The following is a 24,296-nucleotide window of genomic DNA, read 5'->3' on the forward strand; positions in this document are numbered from 1 at the left end:
CTCCCCCCATCCCCTTGCCGGGACATCTGCATCCCAGACTGCTACCAGGAAGGATCTGATCTGATCTGCTGATCTTCACCTGGTTCTGCCTGTGCATCCTAGCAGCCAACTGCTCTGTGCCTATCTTGCCTTGACTCAGCAGGACCAGTGACATCCCACCGCTACCACCATATATAACAGGGGAAGTGTTATGTGTGTGGATCTTCACTGAATAAGAAGTCCGACACAGAGAATTGGGTGATAACACGTCGCACTGGCACAGCACCACTGAGGGCTCTCCCTGTTGCAGACCCCTTTTTTTGAATGAGGGCCCTAAAAAACAACCTCTGTGTGATATTCTACCCACACCCTGTATAATGCATAATGCAGAATCATAGAAAGATGCAACCTTATAGGTATTGACAAACAGGAGCATTTGTGTTGTTATCTTGCTCCCTATTGTCACAACTATAGCCCACCGCACCTATCCCTAAAATACAGCCCCAAGCTATGGCTCTAGCACACAGACTGTCTCCAGCACTCTTTCGTAATGAGTTCTGAATCCGGCACATTGTTGCTGTGTATATTTTTGCATTAAACAGGCCTTCTGAAATTGGATTTGATTTTTTTTTTAATCTGCCAGTTTTCAGGTTCCTATCCACCTCCAGTGCTGAAAGCCAATGCATCATTGTCATTTCCCTTCCAGACATCCCCAAACACTTTATTATTTTTCTTTTTTCTTCTCCTTTCCCTCTCTTGCTGCCTGCCATATGAAACAAGATTTGCCGGCTCAATTCTAGTCGCATGGGCCTCAATTCAAATAGGCTTCTCTTAAAAGGAGATTTAAAGGGGATAATAAGCCTTAAATAAAAAAAATAAAAAAGCATTTAACTCTCATTAGCATTAAGTCATTTATCATTTCTGCTGTCAACCTTTTCCTTTTGCAAACTTTAGTTTCGCTTGGTTCCTGCAGTATATATTCGGCACCATTCATCCTTAAATTGATAGCATTTAAGTAATAGTAATCCCTGATAAATGGGTCCCTTCCTGGTACAGCAGTTATAAAGATCTTGACATTAAAACGTTCTTAGTTCAGCCAAAGTGTCTATAAAAATAACAGTCAATGCCACATAGTGAACAAAAACTTTGTCCGAAGTTTCTGTTTGGTTGGTAGGAATATACTACTGTGCACTCATCTAATAATAATAATAATAATAATAATAATAATAATAGGTGTTTCTGGCACTTACTAACAAATATATCTTGGCTGATCTTGTCTGCATTGCACCTAGACCCTTATTAAAATGTACCACTGTAATTTTGCAGATTTTTTGCCGTGCATTTACCATAGTTTACCATGCTTATTGATATGCTTTACCATACCTATTTTTATAAGGCTTGCCTATGCTTTAGCATGCTTTCTCTGTGCTATATTAATTTGCTATGCTTATACTGTGGTAAACCTGCATAAGTGCAACCCCCCCCCCCCCCCCCCCCCCCCCCTTTAAGTATGTTATGCCAGGTATGGGAGCATTTTCAACCGATATTTAAACCAGGAGAGTTGTGTAACACAGTGCTGGACTGGTATGTGTTTTTAACCCTGCATAAGCAGGGACAAAGCATAGGAAATGACATTGAAAAGTACTGTAAAGGGTTCACATTAGGAATGTACCTCAAGAGGAGGAACGAAAGGGGATTTGGGAGAGAAGCACAGCCGCGGATAAATAATTAGCTTCCAGTACAATTTCATGAAGCCCTCGGTGACAAACACTTTTAAATTATACACTTCTTATTTTGCTGCCACCCCTCGGGAGACATGATTAAAAACCGAGTCCTTAGCAGCACACAGCTGGGTAAACTTTTCACCTTTTTTCATTTTCTCATTACTTTTTACCTGCCAGGGTTGGGTGCTGTAAACTTGTTTGCTAGTGTGAGGAGACAGAATTATCTCCCTGGTGAGAAGGGTTGTGTGCATATGTATGGTGCGGGGTATTTAATATAAAATAAATTTGATTAGACGGGCCCGGGGAGGGTGTGTTACTGTTGCAGCGTGTGGGAGAGAGAGGGGAGGGGGAGGCAAAGTTTTGTACTTCTTTGTTTGTAAGATACATCGTCTTTTAATTTTTTAATTTTTAATTTATTTATTTCGTGTGCCCAATTATTTTACCCTCCGGTTTTCTCCCAATTTGGATTGCCCAATCGCTTTTCCCATCACCGCTGCATTTCATAACATGCCTCAGGATTCCCCTGCACACATAATCAATTACAATGTTATTATGCATAGTTACAATGCACTCAACGTGTAAATCTTTTTGAACGATATATGCAAGTGCACAATTGTATCAGAAGAGAGTTTGCGTTAGAGTTAGAGTTAGGATTATATCATGCAAACAAATGTACACCTTAACCACATTGTAATTATGCTTAATAAAATTGTAATTCTGTGTAAGTATGCTTGTATTTACTAAGTAACTACTATGTCCATACACAGTAATTAGAGACACTTAATGTAAAGTGTTACTGTAACTTAAATCTGAGATAACTACAGTAAGGTTTGCGTGAAATTCAAGATTCAGATAATATGATCATCCTTTGAATTTGTCATTAATACTCAACATGACACAGCACCAATATAAATACTGTATTTCTGTCCAAAACCACTATAGTTGCCTATAGTATACTGCAGTACATACTACTATAAAGAGCATTATAGAAAATGTTCCAACTTTTATGTGCTCTGCAGTAGTAGGTATAGTCAAGCATTTTATATGATGCTAAATTATATTTATTATAATTGTATTTTAAGGGCCACTTTTTAGTTTATCAACTGGTAACAACTAGCATGTTAACAAATGTAGTTCATTTTGTGTTAATAGTTATAAAAACAAAAAGTATAATAAAACTAAACCTGATTTAATTTGATAACTACTGTAGTTGAACCCCATTTCAATGATATTACCAAGCTGATAAAGCCAAAGTAGGGTCTGGATGTTTGCTAAATCGTTTTAACTGCTCCTTTTTATATTAGTTCATGAATATAATACTATAATGTATCTTAACAAATATAATGGAAAAATGTTGCCTTTTAAAGTAAAGCATGATCTTCATTCCATGATCTTCATCCCATGATTTGAGGGCAGGAGTGTGGAGTAGTGGTTATGGCTCTGGACTTTTGACCTGAGGGTCGTGGGTTCAATCCCAGGTGGGGGACGCTGCTGCTGTACCCTTGAGCAAGGTACTTTACCTAGATTGCTTCAGTAAAAACCCAACTGTGTAAATGGGTAATTGTATGTAAAAATAATGTGATATCTTGTAACAATTGTAAGTCGCCCTGGATAAGGGTGTCTGCTAAGAAATAAATAAATAAAAATCTTCTGTTGTAAATGACAATTTACCCAGTAAAATTAGGGAATTGAATAGAATGTATTATATTCTGTTATGTACATGTCGCCTACCTCGAATCATGTCTACAATAGTTTTTTTAACTCTCTTTGTTGCAGCATTTGTATATGTCACACAAATAATGCAAAAGGCAGCACTGCTAATATGTCAGTGGTAGGCGTTTTATACTGTAAGTCACATAATTTCAAGTGATAGAATTGACAAGAAAAGCTTAAGGTAACTAGTAATTGGAAATGTTGACAGTACGATCTCAAATTCCTCTGGTAAATGGAGCGTGACCTTTTTAGAATTTTGATATACAGACATTCCGAGTGCAGAAGTGAAAAGTTCTAAAGGGTACCATGACATCTGGAGAATATCCTTTAAAAAGTCATAATCTGCTAACAAACTATCACATAAGGATAAAAAAAGCTACAAATAATATTTAATAAAAAAAAAAGAAGGAAGAAATTGAGCCAAACGGCTGGAGATAAAATAGAAAAAAAAAAGAAAAGAGTATGATAATTTTCCAGCCGTCGCTTGATCATCACGAAATTAAACACAACAAATCAGACCAAGGGAAATTGGATTTTGGACTGATAAAATAAAAAAAGGTAGCGAGACTGTGGGGAGCAAGAGAAGCGCTGGTCTGTTGAATTGAGCTGCCCTTGTGCTATAAGGGTCCTGCGCTGCTGGTTATAGCTTATGAATAATGAAATTATGGCTAAAGTGGCATCCCCTTTAACAGTGTTAACCAATAGCTGTTAAAGGGGAGATGAAACAGAATTAATGATGAGAAATATCCGTTATTTAAAGCAGGCTAGGGTGCTTACAAAAGAATACACTATACAGCCTGCAGGGTTGGGCTCAGTTCTTGTTTTTCAATTCCAATTCCTTTTTAAAATCAATTCCCCATTCCAATCCCTTCAAAGGAATTGGAATATATATTTTAGAGACACAACAATCACTGTGATTGTTCATCTGTATTCATCTGAAGCCAGTTTAATTGACTAACAGTGACTTCAATTGAAGTCATTTGTTGCCACTGAGAGAAGCTCATTTTAACAGACTACTGCTAATTGCAATTTTGATCAATGATGTGTTGGAATGGATTTTAAAAAGGGATTGGAATGGAAAAATAGGAATTAACCACAACCTTGATAGCCTATGTCACTGTTTGAAATGAGGTAGAACTAGGATTATTTTGTGCTGCATAATGTTATTATCAATCACATTCAGATTGTAATACAGCTATATATACTGCAGTTAAAATAATATAATCCATGTTTCTATCTCGTTTTTATTATCTTTACAAGATGTGCTTCCCTAGGTTTTAATTAGATAGCAGAATGTAATAGTTTCTGGCCCTTTGTCAAATAACCTAATAATTGCAATTTTTATGATCAGAGAGAATCAGTTATATTTCTGAACACTAATAAAGCAATGAAAAACAAAAACGAAATGTAACAAAAATCGGTTTGATATTTGCAAAGGGTCTGTGAACGTAGCAATAAGAATGCCACAGTACTTTAACACTGACTTCTCAAGCAAAGATCCACCAATAACGAAAATACTTAGAGGCAAATATGATAAAGATAGGTATTTAACTTATAATGTCACACAATTCTTAATAGGTCAAACATGTACAGTCCTCCCCTTTTTAACATTGCAGTCAAGAGTCAGAAGTGTAGTTACGAGACTGTGCTGTTTGTGTTACGCGTTCTAACGAGAACGCACGTGCTACTGGAATAGGATTGAGCGACAAATGGGAGCCACGACTATACAGATTTATAACCAGTTTCTCCACCTTGTAAAAGGGCTGCCTTATAACAAGACTGAACTGTATTTTACCATGCTACCAAATGGGAGAATGCTGCCCAGTTTTTTAAATGCTGGCTACCCTACTAGTTTTTGAAATAACAAGAGATGACCCAGACTATGCTGCACCGCTAATTAATTACAGAGTCATCTCAACAATCAAGCTGTTACTGGTTTCGCTGTTTTCTGTTTCTGATCTAGGTCTGTACTCCAGCCAAACCAAAATGACGAATCCATGAATCCAATCTCTGGTCTGACCGTTGGCACTGTTTCAATCTTTTGTCCTGCCAGAACGTGATTTCGCATGCTTGGTCAAGGCCTTTCCTCTCCACTCACTGTACTCCATCTCAAGATGCTTTAAAAAATATTACTCCACTGGCTCATATGTAAACATGAATGGTAGTTTTGCAGTGTTTCCATGATTATGACAGAACCGAAGTCATTGTATTTTATCTTGCTCTTAATAGTATTAATACTTGTACTGTGATTCTTGAAATGTATTTTTGTTTACGACTGTAAGTCGCCCTGGATAAGGGCGTCTGCTAAGAAATAAATAATAATAATAATAATAATAATAATAATAATAATAATAATAATAATACCATGCATTCAACCTTTATTTGTAAATTCCTATTTACATATATTTTTGTATTTTCCTCTATTTATATGTATTTTGTATATATGTGTTTGTTTTTTTCATTTTTATTGCCTTATATACTTTTGTATTTTGTTTAATATCTGTAAGTTGCTTTGGACAAAAGCATCTGCTAAATTAAATAACAATAATAATAATAATAACAATATACATTCACTATGGTTCATTACACTTTCCTATGCTTTTACTATGGTAAAATCTCATAGTGGACACAGCATAGTTAGGCATGGTGAATGGATACACCCGATATGCTAGTTTCAGACATGGGATGCCAACAGCAGGTATAAATAAAATGTATGCAAGTGTTGAGCTCTAACTTTCATATTCTATGTTTCTGAGTGAATTTTTTTTTTCTATTCTATCATGTATTCGTTTAAATCCAGCAACGGAATGACTGGGTGAATCACACTTTTCCAAATGATGCCACATTGCGAAGCAGATGCAGAGTTTGATCTAAGGAAGCTAATAATCCTTGGGGGCTGAAAGCTGGCGTCAGGGGGGCTGCAGATCTTCACATCTACCAGAAATATTTCCCAGGCTGGAGGGGGTGGGGAGGTGGGGATCAATGAATTTGCATGCTGTTAGGAGCTTGACGTTATTTCAGATTTCACTACTTAGACGTCAGCCCTATCGTACATCTATAATCTATAACCGATTCCCACACCAACGTTGTAATATATACAGCATTGTAGATCGAAAGGTAGCGATTGAAGTAGAATGGGACATTTCTATGGATTTGCTAGGTGGGGGGGGGGGGGGGGGCTCAGTCTGGCTGTCATGGGGGGCTCTGAGATAAGAAACCCCTGCATGTCATAAGTTACATCACAAAGACTGTTTGGAGTATTGGGTTAGTCCAACTGAATGCCAACAGCTAGTCCTCTTAAAAAAGTCACCCTAGGCAAAGCCTGGTACTAGAGGGATGAAAGGACTATAGAAAATGGAGGAGTGGGGAAATGTCATGGCATTCATCCCCATCCTAGCAGTGTTTGAGGAACAGCATGGGGTTTACAGTATCGTACTGTACGTGTTTTAAATGTGCACTCGAAAGAGGGGCTAGATGATGCCGTGGTCCAACAGCTTAAAGGAAGACTCCTGATGTTTAATGTCTTGCCTGTTTAATCTCCTATGATGTGTATTGTGTGTGAATATGGTGACAGGGAGAGATGGTCAGGGTCATTCTGGTGCATTTGTGGAAGATCACATAATGACCACATGCTGTTAAAACCCTAACATTTTTGGAAGGTGTTTTCTTGCAAGCATTAAAACAATCTTACCTTAGCTGTAGTGTCGTTTTCACCGTCTCCATATCATTGTGAAGAGGAAGTCACTGATTGAAGTTACAAAGTGTGTGCTTTCCACATTTACCTTAATTTCCAAACACGCATCTTCACCTGCAGAGATATTACAGTGTAAGTAATGTACTGTGAATCTCTGAGCAATCTAAATTTACGTTTTCACAAAATACGTAATAGGCTGGAGATAGGGGGTCTCCTTTAATTGATCTATAAATGTGGTGTTTCGAAATAACCTGCTGTTTTACATACTTTTAAAAAGATCCAAGAAGTCATGCTGTTAGAGATGATTTATAAATCGGAACATGGCAGTTATAGATCAATAGATTATCCATCTCCCCAAAGGTTGCAAACAGGTTGTGGGAAAACAGTTATAAAAATAAAGAATTCCTAGGACTCTGATTAACTCAAAGAGACCCAGCTACAGAGCCGCCTGGTTAGCACTTCAATTCAACGACACCCCAAAATACATCAGAACACAACTCACTTAATCAGCTGCAAGGTTCCTGTGACTGCCTACCATGCATCTGGATCAGAGCTGGTTTCGCAATCATTTTACATCAACCCAAGCAGCGAATATTATATATATATATATATATATATATATATATATATCACATACACACAAATCTCAGGGTATACGTTTGCATGCCGGCTGCCAGGCAATGTATCAAACGATGACAGCTTTTCCATTCTTTAAATAAGAACAGCGAGACTCCCGGCTGCGTTTAACTTTAATCATTTATCTAAATAACTGTTGTGGAACTAACAGGGCTGGTGGTTGGGAAGGAGGGTGGGTGGCGGTGGGAGGGGGGGGGGTTATATTGGAAGTTCTGAAGCTGAATTTCTCATTTCATATTTCTTTATTTATGCATTTGTGTTTCTTTTATTGCACCCAGATTGCAGAAGTGAACTGTGCCCTCTCAGATTTATACATTACTGACTTGAAATTCATTGCGGGTAAGTGCGCACAGGCTGCACCCCTCGCGGTTGCAGAATAAGCAAGGCATTGAGGCACTAAGTGACAGTGATTGATGCACTGGGCGATCAAAACTCATCAATAGAAAATATGCAGTCAAAAAAGCACCACAAAAGAATGGAATTCACAAATACATAAAAAACAGCTTGAAAAGTAATAACAGGTATACATGTAAATGTGTTGGGGAAATAAACATTGAAAAAAAAAGTACTAGATGGTTTCAGCAGATTGCAATTCGTTTGAAGCAGTAATGGAATTAGCTATTGAGGCTATTGATCATTTTCAGAACTGATAAACTTTCCAAATGTAATCTATAACTAGTTCTTATTTTTTCCACGATTTTCACTCATCTTTGACTACCTTACCAAAGAGTTCCATGTTGCCCATTCCCATTCCATAAGATTATAGGGCAGCAGGTTGGAGTTGTGGTTAGGGCTCTGGACTCTTGACCGGAGGGTCATGGGTTCAATCCCCAGTGGGGGACACTGCTGCTGTACCCTTGAGCAAGGTACTTTACCTAGATTGCTCCAGTAAAAACCCAGCTGTATAAATGGGTAATTGTATGTAAAAATAATGTGTAAAAAATAATGTAATTGTATGTAAAAATAATGTGATATCTTGTAACAATTGTAAGTCACCCTGGATAAGGGCGTCTGCTAAGAAATAAATAATAATAATAATAAAACTATATTTCAATGTCATGGTATAACAATGACTAACCATGGCAATTGATGACCGTCACTTAACCTCCTTGTGCTCCATCTTTCGGGTGAGATGTAATTGTAAGTGACTCTACAGCTGATAGTTCACACACCCGAGTCTCTGTAAGTCACCGTGGATAAAGGCATCTGCTAAATAAACTAATAATAATAATACATTACATAATCGGTCCTATTCACAAAGCATTAACTCATGTGCTGTGAAATAATGTGTTTTTTTTATAAACGGGTTAAATAATCATGAAACTGCTTCAGACAGTTTGGTTGCTTCAATAACAAACAGTCTCATGACTATCAAACTTAATTGCGTTCATAAAAAAAGCTCATAAGCCAAAGCTTTGGAAATCGGACCTGATGTTTCGCATCTATAGAATGAAAGGTGTTTGAACTAATTATCAGTTGTCTGAAATCCCCAGATTCGCTTTGTTTCTTTCCTCCCGCTATGCTGTTCAGAGGGCCATCTTTCCAGCAAGCCGCATGGATGAGCAATGGAACCCCAGTGGACCATAAATTAGTACTCTTAAAAGAAACAGTCGTTCCATTTCACTGCAGATTATTACACCTGGAATGAGCCAGTGTGAGACAGAGAAGATCCCTCACAATAGTAAACTTCATATGGGCATCATTTAGGACTCTTTTTTAACCTGTACTGTTATTTAAAAGCTGTGAATGGTCTCTGAATATGTAACTTTGAGACCAATGTGTTTTTAAACTTACATTTACTAGTGGCTAGTCAATAAAGCTCTTGATTTCACTGGATATGTGTGAGCTTATCAGGGTCTTTCTTTCATTTTCAACCCCCTGCATCAGGCATTTGGGAAGGGGGAGCAACAAATCAAAGCAAGGGCTGACTGCTGCACCCCGACGAAGTTACTGCTCTGCTCTCTGCATTACTGAGCAATCAATATAGATGAAAATGTAAATTTAAACATTCCTTTGCATGAAAGAAACATGAAGGGGGAGAATCAATTTCAGGGTAATCATTTCTTAATTATTGCTTTTGACTAGGATTAAATGCTTTAAGAAATCCAAATAATGCATCTGTTAGTTCCACCTCGGAGTTTGCATTTTATTTTATTTTATTTTTTTTTGTAGCTGTTTATTATTCCGTTATATGCGTTCTTAAAAGGATTGGAGCTCACAAAACAATTCCATACATTTTCCATATTTTTTCACTATACAGGTCTCAGAGCTGTAGTTTTGAAAAGTACAGTACATCACGAACAAACAAACAAAAAGGTTGAGTAAAAGCTATCTACATAGTAACTACACTAAGCTTAGGCAGTTTTCTGCTCATCAAACACTGCATGATTAAACACCAGTATTGCTACATTTTCACTGTACTTGCCATTATCAGTTACGTACCCCATTCGAATCTATTAGCAGCAACTACAGTTATAGTTTCATTGAAAGTGTAGATCTCACACTCAGGATGTCAACGACAAAGCATTTCAAATGTTTAAACCACAACAGGATCTATACAAACAGATTACATGTGTTAATATCTGGGTTTTGTCTTTTTTATTTAGATGTATTGACTTGTAATATGTTTGAGGGCTACCTCCAATCAAGTTGAGAGTGTACTTTCTCTTACAATCTTTGTATGACAGACCCGACTTGCAAAGAGCATGTGAGAAATACACTCTCAACTTGATTAGAGGTAGCCCTGGATCAATTATAAACATACATTACAGGACCCAAGACTACAGATCTCAGAAGTCTTGTCAAATCCATTATAACCCTGTCAGAAGATCCATATTGCAGAGCTCAATGAATCATACAGGACTCAAGAGCCACCCATTTGACAGTCCTGCTCATTAGTCTGGTCTGCATCTTGTCATCAGAATCCTAACGGCCAATCAGAAAATCAAATTGTATCACAGGTCGGGTTGCCTTTCATTTTAGTTCCCTGTGTTTCAATCAGTAGATTGTTGAGCTTTGAATGTGGTGGAATAATAATAATAATAATAATAATAATAATAATAATAATAATAATAATAATAATAATAATAATAATAATACACCCTGCGGTGTATTTGCACAACAATCACAGTGGTCGAGAGAAGCAGACAGAAACCTATTTAGGCAGTAAAGAAAAAAAGGGCTACAGTACAGCCCCCCCCCCCCCCCCCCCACCCCCCCCCCCCCCCCCCACCCCCACCTTTCTCAATTCTAGGAACATAATTCATGCCTTAGACATGTAGATCCAAAAGGTCCCTGGAATTCCGTAACCTGTGCGGTGTGGTGGTTTTCGAATGCATTATTAAAACATGTCTGTATCTCCATACTGGTGTGTATTTCTTTCCCTTGGGAATCTTCGCTGCTGACCCCAGCTGTCTTCTCGCTAGCCTGCTGACTTGGTTAATAAAATATAGGGCAGCTAATCCACAGAAATATAGATTTAGCTAGTATTTAATTTTAAAACTAATTTCGTTTTCTTGCAGTGTAAGGAAATGTTAAACAGATGATTACTTATTTTTTTTCTTGTGTATGCAGCAATATGGCGTTCATGAATATTGAATTACCTGGCAGGATTTTTAAAGATGTAATAACGAAGGCTTATAGAAAATTCAAGCATTCCCTTGTCGTTTTGCTGTTGATCTTCAGAGAGTGATAATATAACTTTAAATACAAGAAACTACTCGGAACAATATTTTAACTGGTTTAAGTTATTTCTTTGTAGTTTTAACTACTAGTATACTGGTATATTTTAGGATTATGTGATACAAGCTATTGATAAACTTTAGGAATGAGTGTGCCACTGAGGGGCTAATTTGGTAAAGGCTCAACCGCATGGTGTGTAGGGTGAGTCATGCAGTCAGGGGAACGCAGGCTTGGGTCCTGGCTGTACGAAGTTGCCAATCTTTGCAGGGGATTCCACAGAGAGCGTTGAATTTGCTCTTTGAGAGGCACAAATCAACAGGGATTGCTTTTTCTCACCACACTCTGCCCCTACAGGCCAGGAGCCCTGTGAACTGAAAACAGACACCTGCAAGGCTGGCTGTTGTCCTTCAAGGGCCAGTAGCTCCTTAACATGTGCTGTAAAGAGGCTTGGTCATTGGATGCCCACTGACCTCCTGAGCTGTGGTGGGGAAGCATAATTATTCTATCTATATTTATCATTCTAAACTGGGGAAAAAAAAACAGGGGCACAATAATTGAGCAGACTAACTAAAGGGCTGTTTTGGAATATCTTTCACTTTGGTGAGGGTTTACAGCGAGTAAAAAGAAACAGTGTTCCTCTCTGTTTTTTGGGTCATTTATTTTTTCCTTCGTCCCTGACTGAGAGACCAGGGGGTTTGAGGTGAGTGAAGAACACTGGCACAGGTTGATGAGTGATTAATAAGAATGGGAGCAGACTGGGTGAGACAGAGAGAAAAAAAATCATGCGTTTCAGCACAGCGACCCCACGTTGTGATTGATGACAGAAGTAAACTCTTTGCTGATCAAACTCCAGCAGCCAGAGTTCTGTGAATAGGCGAGCAAGACAGGAAATTAATGGAGAAAAAGTTCTTGTTCAACACAGCCCCCGATCTATCAAACTCAACGGAAACCTGCTGTGCTGCAGAAAAATATTTCAAAGAGTTCTAATGCGTTGATCAGTAATTATAATAAAAATACAAAAAAGAACTGTCCGTTCCTGTAGCTTCAATAAAGATCTTTGTCATATTACTATTATAATTGTGTTTCTGAAAAATACATCTCAGTATGTAGCTGTTATTGTGCCGTGTTTTATGATTAGGGGTGTAATGATTAATTGTGTATCGTCGAATTGTGATACTTTCCTTGATATATCGTATCGTAATAGAAGTATGTATCATGACGTGTATCATGTATTGAACATTGTATATGACCAAATAGTTCTTAGATTAGAATAAGTGTGATTTATAGTTGGTATGGATACACACTCTCCCTATGATTACATTTTTGTCCTTTATCCTATTAAGTGTCATTGTCCTCATTTGAGGACAGGCTACTTTAAAAAGAACTGGAGCATTTTTAACTGGCATCTACCTGTTATTTTCATTTTCTGTTTAATTATATTGTTATGATAACTTACTCTAATTTTGTTAACTGCAAAAAAATAAGTCTAAATGTAACTTAATTCTGCAAATACAACCTTGACCTTCAGAAGCTTTTACAGCGCCTCAATTTAAACTAAGAAACTGTAGCCTAAAAATGATAAATATCTTGGTGTCTTCCTCCCCACGGTGATGATAAAGCTCCATTTCCTCTGTGTTGAGCTTCATAGCCGGGTGTGACATTTCACTGCTTTGATTACGGGCACGTCTAACTTGACTGTCCTCAAAATAGGACGCAGCAATTTGTAGCCAAAACAAAATATTACATTTTTTTCTCATTAAATGACCATTTGCTTATGCATCATGCAAGTAGCTAATTTGTCTTGATCTACTGAACTTTTTAAAACGTATGCCTATTTGCATAAACTTTTAGACTCACTGTATTATCCATACAAACCTACTTGCATATTTTTTTTTCAATGTTTGCGGAAGAAAGCGACTGGCAGGTCTGAGCCTCTTGCACTACACGTCTTGAAAGGTCCATTTCACTGCTAATATCCCCTATTCTTTAAGATGAAAGGAGCTCATTTAGACCCTATTCTTCATGCTTTGAACTGAAGCGTGGCCAGCACTATTTACATGATGCAGACAAATGCCAGTGAATCAGGCACGCTATTCATCTCTTTCCTCTGTTTTCTCGCTTCTTTGCTTCTCCCTCATGCATTTTTGATGATCCCTGTATGATGAAGTTTCCGTACGCTTGAAATTAAAAGACTCATCAATTTGAATCAATAACATAATAATTATAATAGTTATATACCAATATAAAGGGGTGAGGGTGCAGTTCAGTCTCCATGCCTTAAGCCTGCCCTGGGCTAGTGGGAGCACCCCTTCTCCTTGGCTTGCTCAGCATCACAATTACATCATGTCTGTGTATTTCGGTATATGCTGGGTCTGTGGGTTATTGTGTTCAGCGACAACAGCACTATATAGATACACGTTATAAATTGGAACCAAAATAAATAATTGGAAAACATTAAATCAGTTGAAGTGAATGATTTTTACATTTCACGGAGTCTCAAACTCAACAAGATACAATAATTAAAAAGATAAGACTCCTGTATGACTCACTTTTGAATTAAGACGTGGGCGAGACGAGATAAGGGCTGACAATGTGTTGTTTAACCAACAGTGGATAATCATGTTCTTAAAGCAAGTTTTCCATTGAGTCTAGTAGAATTTAACATGTGAAAATGCAATACAAATGGAACATCACAGTAAAAGATTATTAAATGCAAAGAAGCAATGGTAGCAATATTGACAGCACACTAATGTAGGAGGTATTGGTAGAATGGTACCACAATCATATTGGATGTACCAAAGTATATTGAAATGATGCATTTTGTATATTAAAACAATATCGGATATTTCTTAATCATTTTTGCAATAGATGTAATTAAAAAGACATCTCTGATTATTGTCCTTGTTTCTACATTTCCTATGTTAAATCGTGAACATTTTTTTTATAAACAGATATGAGTGCAGTTTGCAATATAAGGACCCAGTAATGAATCCACTACAATATGTATTTTCCCTCAGGGAATCAGAACACTGAGAGTGCATTCCAGATTCAGATAGGCAGCTTTGATTCAGGGTGGCTGCTTAACGGGAGACAGAGTAAATGACAAGGCCAGTATGTTTGGTTAACGGTGCCCTCGCATAGCTGCTTATAAAGTATTAAGTATGAAGCAAACCTCCTAATTTTATTAGCTGCTCAAACAGTGGATCTCATTTCCATATATATTCTTTTTTTAATAATTGCTCGTTGCTGGAAGTGAAGGGTATGATGAATGGCTGGGTCGAATGGCCAAGTCGTCTGGGCGCATATACGCTTACAAATTTTGCTCATAAAAAACACAAGATAATTAAATCTAAAGACAGCCTTTTGTATCCAAGTAGTATTAGAAGTGGAAATGAAAGTAGAATATTATTTTATAAGCATACTGTATGTAGTGTGTTTTTTTTTATTATTGTATAGTTATGGTTAAGTGGTCCTGCATCTGTCAAAGGACAAAAGAAGAATTCCAGCCTAGAATAAATCACTAAACATTGTACTCAGGAATTGCTAATAAACATACCATTTTTGGAGGGGGGGGGGGGGGGGGTTGCACTTAAAAAAGGATGCTAATTTCTAGTTCTCTGCTATCTTTTCTTTCTTGGATTTGAATTGAATTGAAGACTCTCCCGTTTGATAAATATAAAGGGTGTTATACTTGTGTTATCTGTTTCCACAGTCTTCTGAAGGGTTAACTTTCAGATTGTGTTGTGGTGTTGGATGGCGAGGGGGGGTGAGGGGGTGAGGGGGTGGGGGTGGAAGGGTGGGGGGCTACCTTTGCGGGATATAAACAAGGCCAGACTATTAACAAGGCCTACCTTGAAGTTCACAGAAGGCTAAACTACGGAAAATATATAAATAGGTGCCAAATCATTGTTTTAGTATAAAATAATTGCGGGACACTTCAGATGTGACACAACTAGAACGTGTATTTGACCTCCTTTTAAGTAAGGGATGGTAAAGTCATTTTGGGTCACGTTTTCCACATCATACATTTACTATGGAGTTGGCTTGTTGTCTACAATTTACCCAAAGTGGATAACAGGTCAATATCTTTAAGGACAGGAAGAGAATATTTCCCGATTATCCCAAAGCAATCAAAAGCCGGTTTGAGTTTCCATTTTTCCACGCAGAAAGGAGAAAAAGAGGATAGGTTAATTGGTATTAACCTACTTTTCAAAGGGGCAGACAAAACCATCAGTTGTGGTGTTAAATGTCTACTTTTCTGGGATATATATATATATATATATATATATATATATATATATATATATATATATATATATATATATCACAAAGTCAAAGTAGTCAAAAGTTGTAGTCAAAAGTTTACATACCCCAATGGAAATTTATAATTTCCAGAAATTTCTCAAAAACAAATAATTATAGGAAAAATCTTATATATATATATATATATATATATATATATATATATATATATATATATATATATATATATATATATATAAGCAGCTAATTTTCTAAATGTGTTCCTATTATTTAAAAACTACTAAATGTATGAATTAGTATTAATCCATTGCCCTACTGTAATGAATGGATTATCCTAGAACAATTTAATCACTCCAATAAGACCCATTGACTAGGCTGTGCACCAAGAAGATAAAAAAGACGGATTTCTGCTTGTATTGTTTAAGATTTAGTATATAACTTTAATCATAAAATGGTCTGTATATAAAATGTATAATTATTATGATGGCTGTAATTAAAATAGAGAGAGAGAGGTAATCGTATTTTCCAGTCGCAGCTCTTACTCAGGTTATCAATTATTTATTTTATAGCGATTATTTTATTTTTAAATCACCCATTACAAATTTAAACCTGTACCTTTTAAATCACATGTATTTTAGGGGATTAAACCCTGGATTAAATATAATCTTCTCCCACCAGGTACACAACACAATGACAGCAGGACACAAGACTACAAAAATGTGTATTTTTTTTTTTTTTTATATTTACAAGCAAGGTTAAGCAGTGTAAAATGTACGCATCAGAAAAATAAATTAATTCTTGCTGGTTTTAGAGCTAACATAGATTTTAAACCCATCTGCAATCAGATTTATAGATGTGCAAATAAATCTAATACTGTACTATGGCTTTAAAAACAGTACATTGATACAGTTAGCCAGTTATCCTTTTCTTAATGCCTTCATGTTATGAATATTTAATTGCACCACAATCATGTTTAGGAGGATTGCTCCTTAAGGGAAAGTCTTATTTGATTATTCTGCTGTGTTTCTTGTGCCAAGCTTTTCGCAACACAAAACCATCTGCACCCTCCTTCTGCCCTTAACATGAATGAAACCTATCCTCCTTGCCCTGCAAAAACAGTATAATGTTTGCTGATGTGTTTTCATGGAGGTTGCACAAGGTTAGTTTTCAGGTTAACATACATTATTCTGTATAATAAGTACAGGATAGAATTATCTAGAGAGATACTTTAGCTTGTCAGTGGATACAACTGCTACCAGCCGAGATACTCATGTCATCTCTTTTTCTTTTCTTTTGTCCCTGCAGGTAGTTTGCTTGGAAAAGCAAGTGGGCAAGAGCCTGGAATACCTGGAGCTGGGGGCCAAGGGATCGGTGGTCAAAAGTTTACCGTACGGGGTTGGGGGAGGAGCAGTTGGAGGAATCAAGCCACCATTCCAAACGTCAAGGATATTTACGACAGCAGACAACCCCTTAAAAACCAAGACTCCTACTTACAGCTTCTTGAACCCATATGAATGGGCTCGAAACCAGTCTCTGCTTCTGGATCAGACCAGCTACCAATCCAAGCGCAAACCCTTGCTGAAAACCTCCAGGTCCAAGAAAATCTTCGGCTGGGGGGACTTCTACTTCAACATCAAGACCATGAAGTTCAGTCTGCTGGTGACTGGGAAGATAGTGGACCACGTCAACGGGACCTTCAGCGTGTACTTCCGCCACAACTCCTCCAGCCTGGGCAACCTGTCCGTCAGCATTGTGCCGCCCACCAAAGTCGTGGAATTTGATGTCCTTCAGCTGCAGCAGTCCACCATCGAGACCAAGGAAACCAAGACCTTCAACTGCCGAGTGGAGTACGAGAAGACCAACCGAGCCCGCAAGACCAAACCCTGCCTCTACGACCCCTCCCAGACTTGCTTCTCCGAGCACACACAGAGCCACGCAGCCTGGCTTTGCGGGAAACCCTTCAAAGTCATCTGCATCTTCATCTCCTTCTTCAGTATTGACTATAAACTGGTGCAGAAGGTCTGCCCGGACTACAACTTTCAGAATGACCACCCCTATTTCGGTTGAGGGCCGGAGGGAGTGTGGATGGGAGTATGGTCTTAAGTCATAATGCACTGTACCTCAGTTTTCTTTCTTGGGTTTGTAAGGGGATGGCTTTGCCATCAAAGATGTACACACACAGTCCATCAATAAATAGACACTGCATATAACATTTCGGCACAGAACATAATTTTTTGAGGGCAGGCCATGGTGCAGTGTCCTGCAAGTTATGTACAAAGATTGGATCACGTGAATGAAGGTTGCCATAACTCCTCAAAGGCAGCCTTCTTGAGCCCATCAGCATTTCCAGGTTTGGGAGATCACCTTCTGTACCAGATTTGTTCTATTGGGTTCATGTTGGGGGACTGGCTTACTTTCAGATGGGACCTTAATCCACTGTCCAAGAATTCACCCACACTCACAGACACCTCTATAAGAAAAGCCAGCTGGATATTTTTGCAGTAATAGAGAATAGAGAATCACCCTGCGTTGCGTCCACCTATTTTTAGGGTTAATCACAGAAACCATGGATAGGTGGTTGACGCAATCCAGGGAGAATACCCAGTGCTATAAAATGCCCTAATGGCTTATTCTGGCAGCATATCGATCGATTCCTTAGTTCTTTTCAACCATGTTGCTTTTGACTGTGAGTCTGTGCAGATTGACAGACTGCTGTTATGCACAGAACTATTTATAGATAGATTTTTGGTTCTTTGCTTTTATTTTACGATATGCAAAACACTACAGCTGCCTGTAGATCCTGTAGATCCTGAACTGCAGTACAGGCACTGTAGTGATGAGGTACCAAGAAGAAGCAGATAATTTTTCATGCAAATAATACATTTGAATGAAAAAAAAGAGCAAAGAACCAAAAGACCAAAACGATAAGGGAATCTGTGGTATCGGGCAAGATTCACAGAGCTTAAACTAATGCGTTATTTAAACAATGTATGGATGGGCGAATTAAATAAAATATATGACTTCTTTCTAGACAGTGTACAAGAGTCCCGTGAAAACCAGACTTTAATCTATTAACCTTGAAAACAACACACACACACACACACACACACTCTTTAAATAACTGCCGAGTTGGATAATGCCAATAAGAGGGAATTAAATGTGATTTTGAAGTCTACTTCATCGCTCCTTCAAGAACACCCATCTGTTCGTAATGATATTGTCAGCCACCCCACACTTACGGAACACATTGTAGTCTATACTTGTTTGCATAAGGAGTGATCTTAGACATGCGTTCGCTGTAGTGTAGCATGCTGTATTTAGTTATGAACTGCCTGTGTAGCTACACACAAACGCCAATTAAGAAAACAGAGGTCTAGAATTGGGGCAGAAGAGGAGTATTGTGCTGCTGTAACTGATAATGTGTGTAGAAATAACTAAATATATGTATATATGAAAATGCATAAAAGAAATATGAAAATGTTTCCGTTTTGATTTTTTTTATCATCCAGATGATAATAACTACAAGAGCCTTGTGCATTAATGCATCGAGCCATTATATCTTCAGCTCAGTCTGCATACTGAATACTAAACAGACGCAGTTCGGCAGAAAATAGTTCAGTATTGAAAGAGAGCCTTTGTTTAAATGTTTGTCTGCTGGACTAAGGAGTTGATTTGGTACACCAGGACACAGCTGGGATTAGACACAGCTGGGTTTTGTTAGAGCGTTTTACAGCACCAGAGAACCCTGAATACATGTGGTTGTCCCAGGATTGCCACTAAAACTAAGTAGTTAATGCAATCCAGGTGAATTCCTCAGTGCTATAAAATGTTCTAGTAAAATCCAGGTGTGGTTTATTCCGGTCAGGTTGATCAAATCACCCCCTAAGTTTCTTTTCTTTTTTTTCCAGAGTGTATTTAACTGTGTCAGATTTAAAATAAAATTAATAATGATTGATAAATAAATAAATTAATAATGATAAATAAATAAATAAATAAATAAATAAATAATGAACTGGGTTTTAAATACAGACCTGGCCTCAGATTAGAACCCTGATGGACATTTTTGGGGAACTGGAGTGACACTGTGGAGGATACTGACAGAAAAATAGATAGGGTTACCGAAATTCCATGGTATGGGTATAGGGTGTCAATTGCAGTCTGCAATGATGTGCAAGGTGCTGCTAATTTAATGCGAAGAACCAGGATCTCTACTGACCAGAGTAAATGGATCGTATTCTTAAACTCAGTGGTACAGAACAGATCTCTTTTATTAGGCTCAAGAATCTAATCCAGTCCTTTAAAACAGCTCCCATGCTGCGTTTACATGAATGAAAAAATGTGAACCATCTACACGCTTTGATGTAGATTCACCATGCCATGTAAAAAGAAAACTCAGATGTCTGTCAAAGTCATGGGATTAATCTGCATAGACCTTGGTTGGAATGTATACAGCGTTAACAGCATCTGTGGCCATGAGGGGGTAGATGAGGTACAGTGTGGGCTGTCATAGCAGAGACCAGATCAAGAGTAGGCAATCTTGGCTTTCTCACACCATGCTACTGCAGGACTTTATTGCAAGCAGGTCCTAATGTATTGTATTGATCTTTCGATCGGTCGATGAAGCAGTGGTTTTTTAAAGGTAGAAAAATTGAATAAAACGCTTTAAAAAAAACATTCCTGTTGCCATGCAGCCGAAACCTTCAGCCTGCTATAGGAATGCTATACAGCTAAAACATCAACTGTTGCATTTTCCTTTCAGGATTTTTAGCACAGACTAAACATCGACCTTCATTTTTCAGCTTGCACACCGAGGCAGGTCGCCCCTTTATCAAAGGAAAATGTTACCAAACTAGTGCAGCACAATTCAGAAGCGTAATGTAAGGACTCTGCAAGTCTACCAAGTGTGTGTTCTTTCCACAAAACAAAGGTGTAAATTGAAATACTGTGGTACATATAAATATCCTGTGGCTGTGCGTTAATAAGAGCTTTAACAGGATTGCTCTTTCTGTTACATTTCTTGTTGTTTTTGTCTTTTACAAAAAATAAAATAAAAAATAATTAAAAAAAAAAACTTTTGTACTAGTGCAAATGTTTTAGGATTTGATATTAGAAGCGTCCGTAGCTAAATTGGGCAAGCATTTGTAAGGAAGCACCAAAATAATATACGGCATCGCCAGTATACAGTAAGATGTGGTTACAAAACGTTATAAAAAGCCGCAGTACCAATGCAGTAATATACAAGAGCTTCAACATAGAGGGCAGCAGTGTGGAGTAGTGGTTAGGGCTCTGGGCTCTGGACTCTTGACCGGAGGGTCGTGGGTTCAATCCCAGTTGGGGGACACTGCTGCTGTACCCTTGAGCAAGGTACTTTACCTAGATTTCTCCATTAAAAACCCAACTGTACAACTGGGTAATTGTATGTATACATAATGTGATTCTCGCACAGGTATTACTGGAACTAGCTTGGTTGATATTTGGCTCGATCACACTTTGCACTCCATCCAAAGTAAAAAGACTCTTTGTATTTTTGTAAACACCCTCTCCAGATTGATCACTTATGTATTATAGCCCTCTTTGGATGTCACCGTTACTGCTGGTGTCTGTTTTTTTTCTGTTTATCGTTTGCTGATTTATAATAAAAACAAATAAGATAAAAAGAAACTGCTCGTTTCTAGTGAGAACATGAAAAGAGTATGTGAATTATTTTATTATCCTGCTGTGTGTGTGTGTGTGTGTGTGTGTGTGTGTGTGTGTGTGTTTTGGTGCTAGAGTAACCCATTGGAAAAAACAAATTACTGCCTTTAAGATGCAGCATAACTTTCATTTAGCTGTCTGTCTCCCTAATGCATTTGCAGGTCTTACGGTCTATTGTCTGTTAAGGTAAAAAATCTCAAACGTTGAGGGACTACTGGGTTTCTGAGTCTACAGAGTGCTCCATAAGTCAGGCATCATTGGCATAATTGTTAGAATTGGTTCTTTTTATGTAATTCCAGTGTGAAATGTCTTTAAGAGGAACGAATTCAGATCATTTTGATGTGTGGTGCTGATAGTCAACGGGATAATACACAGAATAATATATAATACTGCCGATAATGTCTGATTTGCAAAAAAATGTTGCAAGCTTAACTGGTACTGAAACTTTAAAAAGGCATGTCCAGTACTAAATATTGAACCACTCAGTATCTAAGTTTTTGACACAGTTGCTGTCTACCCTCTAGACCGCCTTGACAGTTTAACTTATCAAATCCGGCCCTGGGTCTCAAAATGTAATGATTGATTAAATTGTTTCCTTTTTTGACAATTTTTAGTGTCGACATGGCCTAATCGTGAATTACCCCAATTCATGAAAAATTCTTAAATAACGAGGGAAAAAACCTAGTGACAACAAAATGACACCAACCTGCCCAGTTACAGAATAAAGATGATATGGGGCAGCAGTGTGGAGTAGTGGTTAGGGCTCTGGACTCTTGACCGGAGGGTTGTGGGTTCAATCCCCAGTGGGGGACACTGCTGCTGTACCCTTGAGCAAGGTACTTTACCTAGATTGCTCCAGTAAAAACCCAATTGTATAAATGGGTAATTGTATGTAAAAAAAATAATGTAATTGTATGTAAAAATAATGTGATATCTTGTAACAATTGTAAGTCGCCCTGGATAAGGGTGTCTGCTAAGAAATAAATAATAATAATAATGCATTATCCACAGTGGTTTTACAAACCCTTGGGAAGTGCAGCATCATAAAGAAATGATGCTGGGATATTGGGATAAAATCACAGAGGAAGGTAGATTAATGAAGGCATATGTATTAGTCATGAAGCTGGTTTAGTGTATTATCAGAAACAGATGATTCTTGATAGAAATGAAAATCTAGGAGGCATACAGAAGCCAATGCAACCACCCATTTCCTATTTTCAGCAAGAAATTCATAATGCACAGCCTCCCATGAACTGTCTCCACACACTGGAATTGCATGGAGTCATTATACCCGAGGCAGTCTGCGTGTCTGAATGCAACCTCCCTGGGGGAAAGGCTCTGTATGTTTCATTTAATAAAGCCATCAATACTAATTGAATCACCGGTTTCCCATGTTCGATATCCTATTATTTTCTGGATCAATTACCCTAAGATCATGCTACTGATGATTGATTAAATTGTTTCCTTTTTTGTCCCGCACGGCCGCTTATACATTATATATACTAGCTCAAAACAAAAATATCTGAAAATTATCCTCGAAATTAAGCATACCGTAATAGCAAGCCATAATCAACAAAAAAAAAAAAAACATTTAACCTTCTCCAATAATATTCCGATTCTTTTTTCAAACAAAATAAGTAGAACTAAATACTGCTGGGAAAGCTGCTCTCTGATGTTTTCAACGTTACACATTATTATTTTTTATTATTATTTATTTCTTAGCAGACGCCCTTATCCAGGGCGACTTACAATTGTTACAAGATATCACATTATTTTTTTACACATTATTTTTTACATACAATTACCCATTTATACAGTTGGGTTTTTACTGGAGCAATTGTAGGTAAAGTACCTTGTTCAAGGGTACAACAGCAGTGTCCCCCACTGGGGATTGAACCCAGGACCCTCCGGTCTGGAGTCCAGAGCCCTAACCACTACTCCACACTGCTGCCCTTGATCACTAAAGGACCAGAACAGTGTTGGGAGTTTACTGCCAATAAAAATAAACACTACTAAATGCAAGAATTCTTTTTAAAACTGTCTGCAAAATGTTAAGAGTTTTAATATTCAGTATGCAGGTCAAACCGCTGTAAAGCGAGGGGGGCTGGCTGAATGAATTACACTCTGCTGGAGTTGATAAAGCTGAGTTTGTCTGGAGTAAACTCCAAGGCATATAGCAACCCTGAGGACTGTTTGCATTTGTTAGGCAGGGTCCCCTGGGGCTAGTGAGAGACTGGGGTGCAATGAGCCCTAATGAGAATATATTTATAGACTCATCAGCTGCTCGGCTATCTGTTGGACCTGCCTTCTACCTTGTCCTCCCACAGGGGTGTTGGAGAGAGGGAGACTAGTGGTATGATAAGATAAGAATGGCAGGAGCAGCCATATCTCCATGCTTGGCAGCTGGTCATAAATTCTTCAGTGAGTCTGCAGAGTGAAAGTGTTGTCTCAGACTAAAGAAAGAAAAGGGCAGCTCACACATACAGATGTTTAACCATTTCACAAAACCTCCTTCAAAACAGGAAATCCTGGATCTGTCAACTGCCTTCTCTGAACACACATCCCTGAAAAGGGTCATTTTAGACAGACACATTCACAGCTGTACTGTTTGCTTATTAAGCCAGCAGTCAGGCTCTCCTGAACCAAAGCTAATGGACTTTTCTGTGTAAAAAGGTTTGGGCCCTGCAGCAGACTGTCACATTGGCAAAGCATAAAAATTGACATTGCACAGAGATTTCAGTTTTGAACCGGCCCATTGCATGCTTTTGAAGTCAATGCCCATGGGAAATAAATACAAAAAAAAAAAAAAAAAAAAAAAAAATACAGAACATAAACGGTATTGTAAAAAGTTAGTTGATCGTGCTAAAAGCTGATGTGAAAAAACAATAAAGAAACCCTTTGAAACATGCTGG

The 24,296-nt window shown here is 37.9% G+C and overlaps 1 protein-coding gene across 1 annotated transcript in view; it reads left to right on the forward strand.

Moving 5' to 3' along the window:
- LOC117966938 (neurexophilin-4-like) overlaps window positions 1-21,311 on the forward strand; it is a 37,322-nt gene extending 16,011 nt beyond the window's left edge. Inside the window, exon 2 of the mRNA XM_059011722.1 lies at window positions 16,996-21,311. Coding sequence (XP_058867705.1) covers window positions 16,996-17,757 — 762 coding nt within the window. The 3' untranslated portion in view covers window positions 17,758-21,311. The remainder of the gene's footprint in view (window positions 1-16,995) is intronic.
- Window positions 21,312-24,296: the final 2,985 nt, after the last annotated feature.

Source organism: Acipenser ruthenus, chromosome 42 (genome assembly GCF_902713425.1).
Source record: "Acipenser ruthenus chromosome 42, fAciRut3.2 maternal haplotype, whole genome shotgun sequence".
Taxonomy (NCBI): domain Eukaryota; kingdom Metazoa; phylum Chordata; class Actinopteri; order Acipenseriformes; family Acipenseridae; genus Acipenser; species Acipenser ruthenus.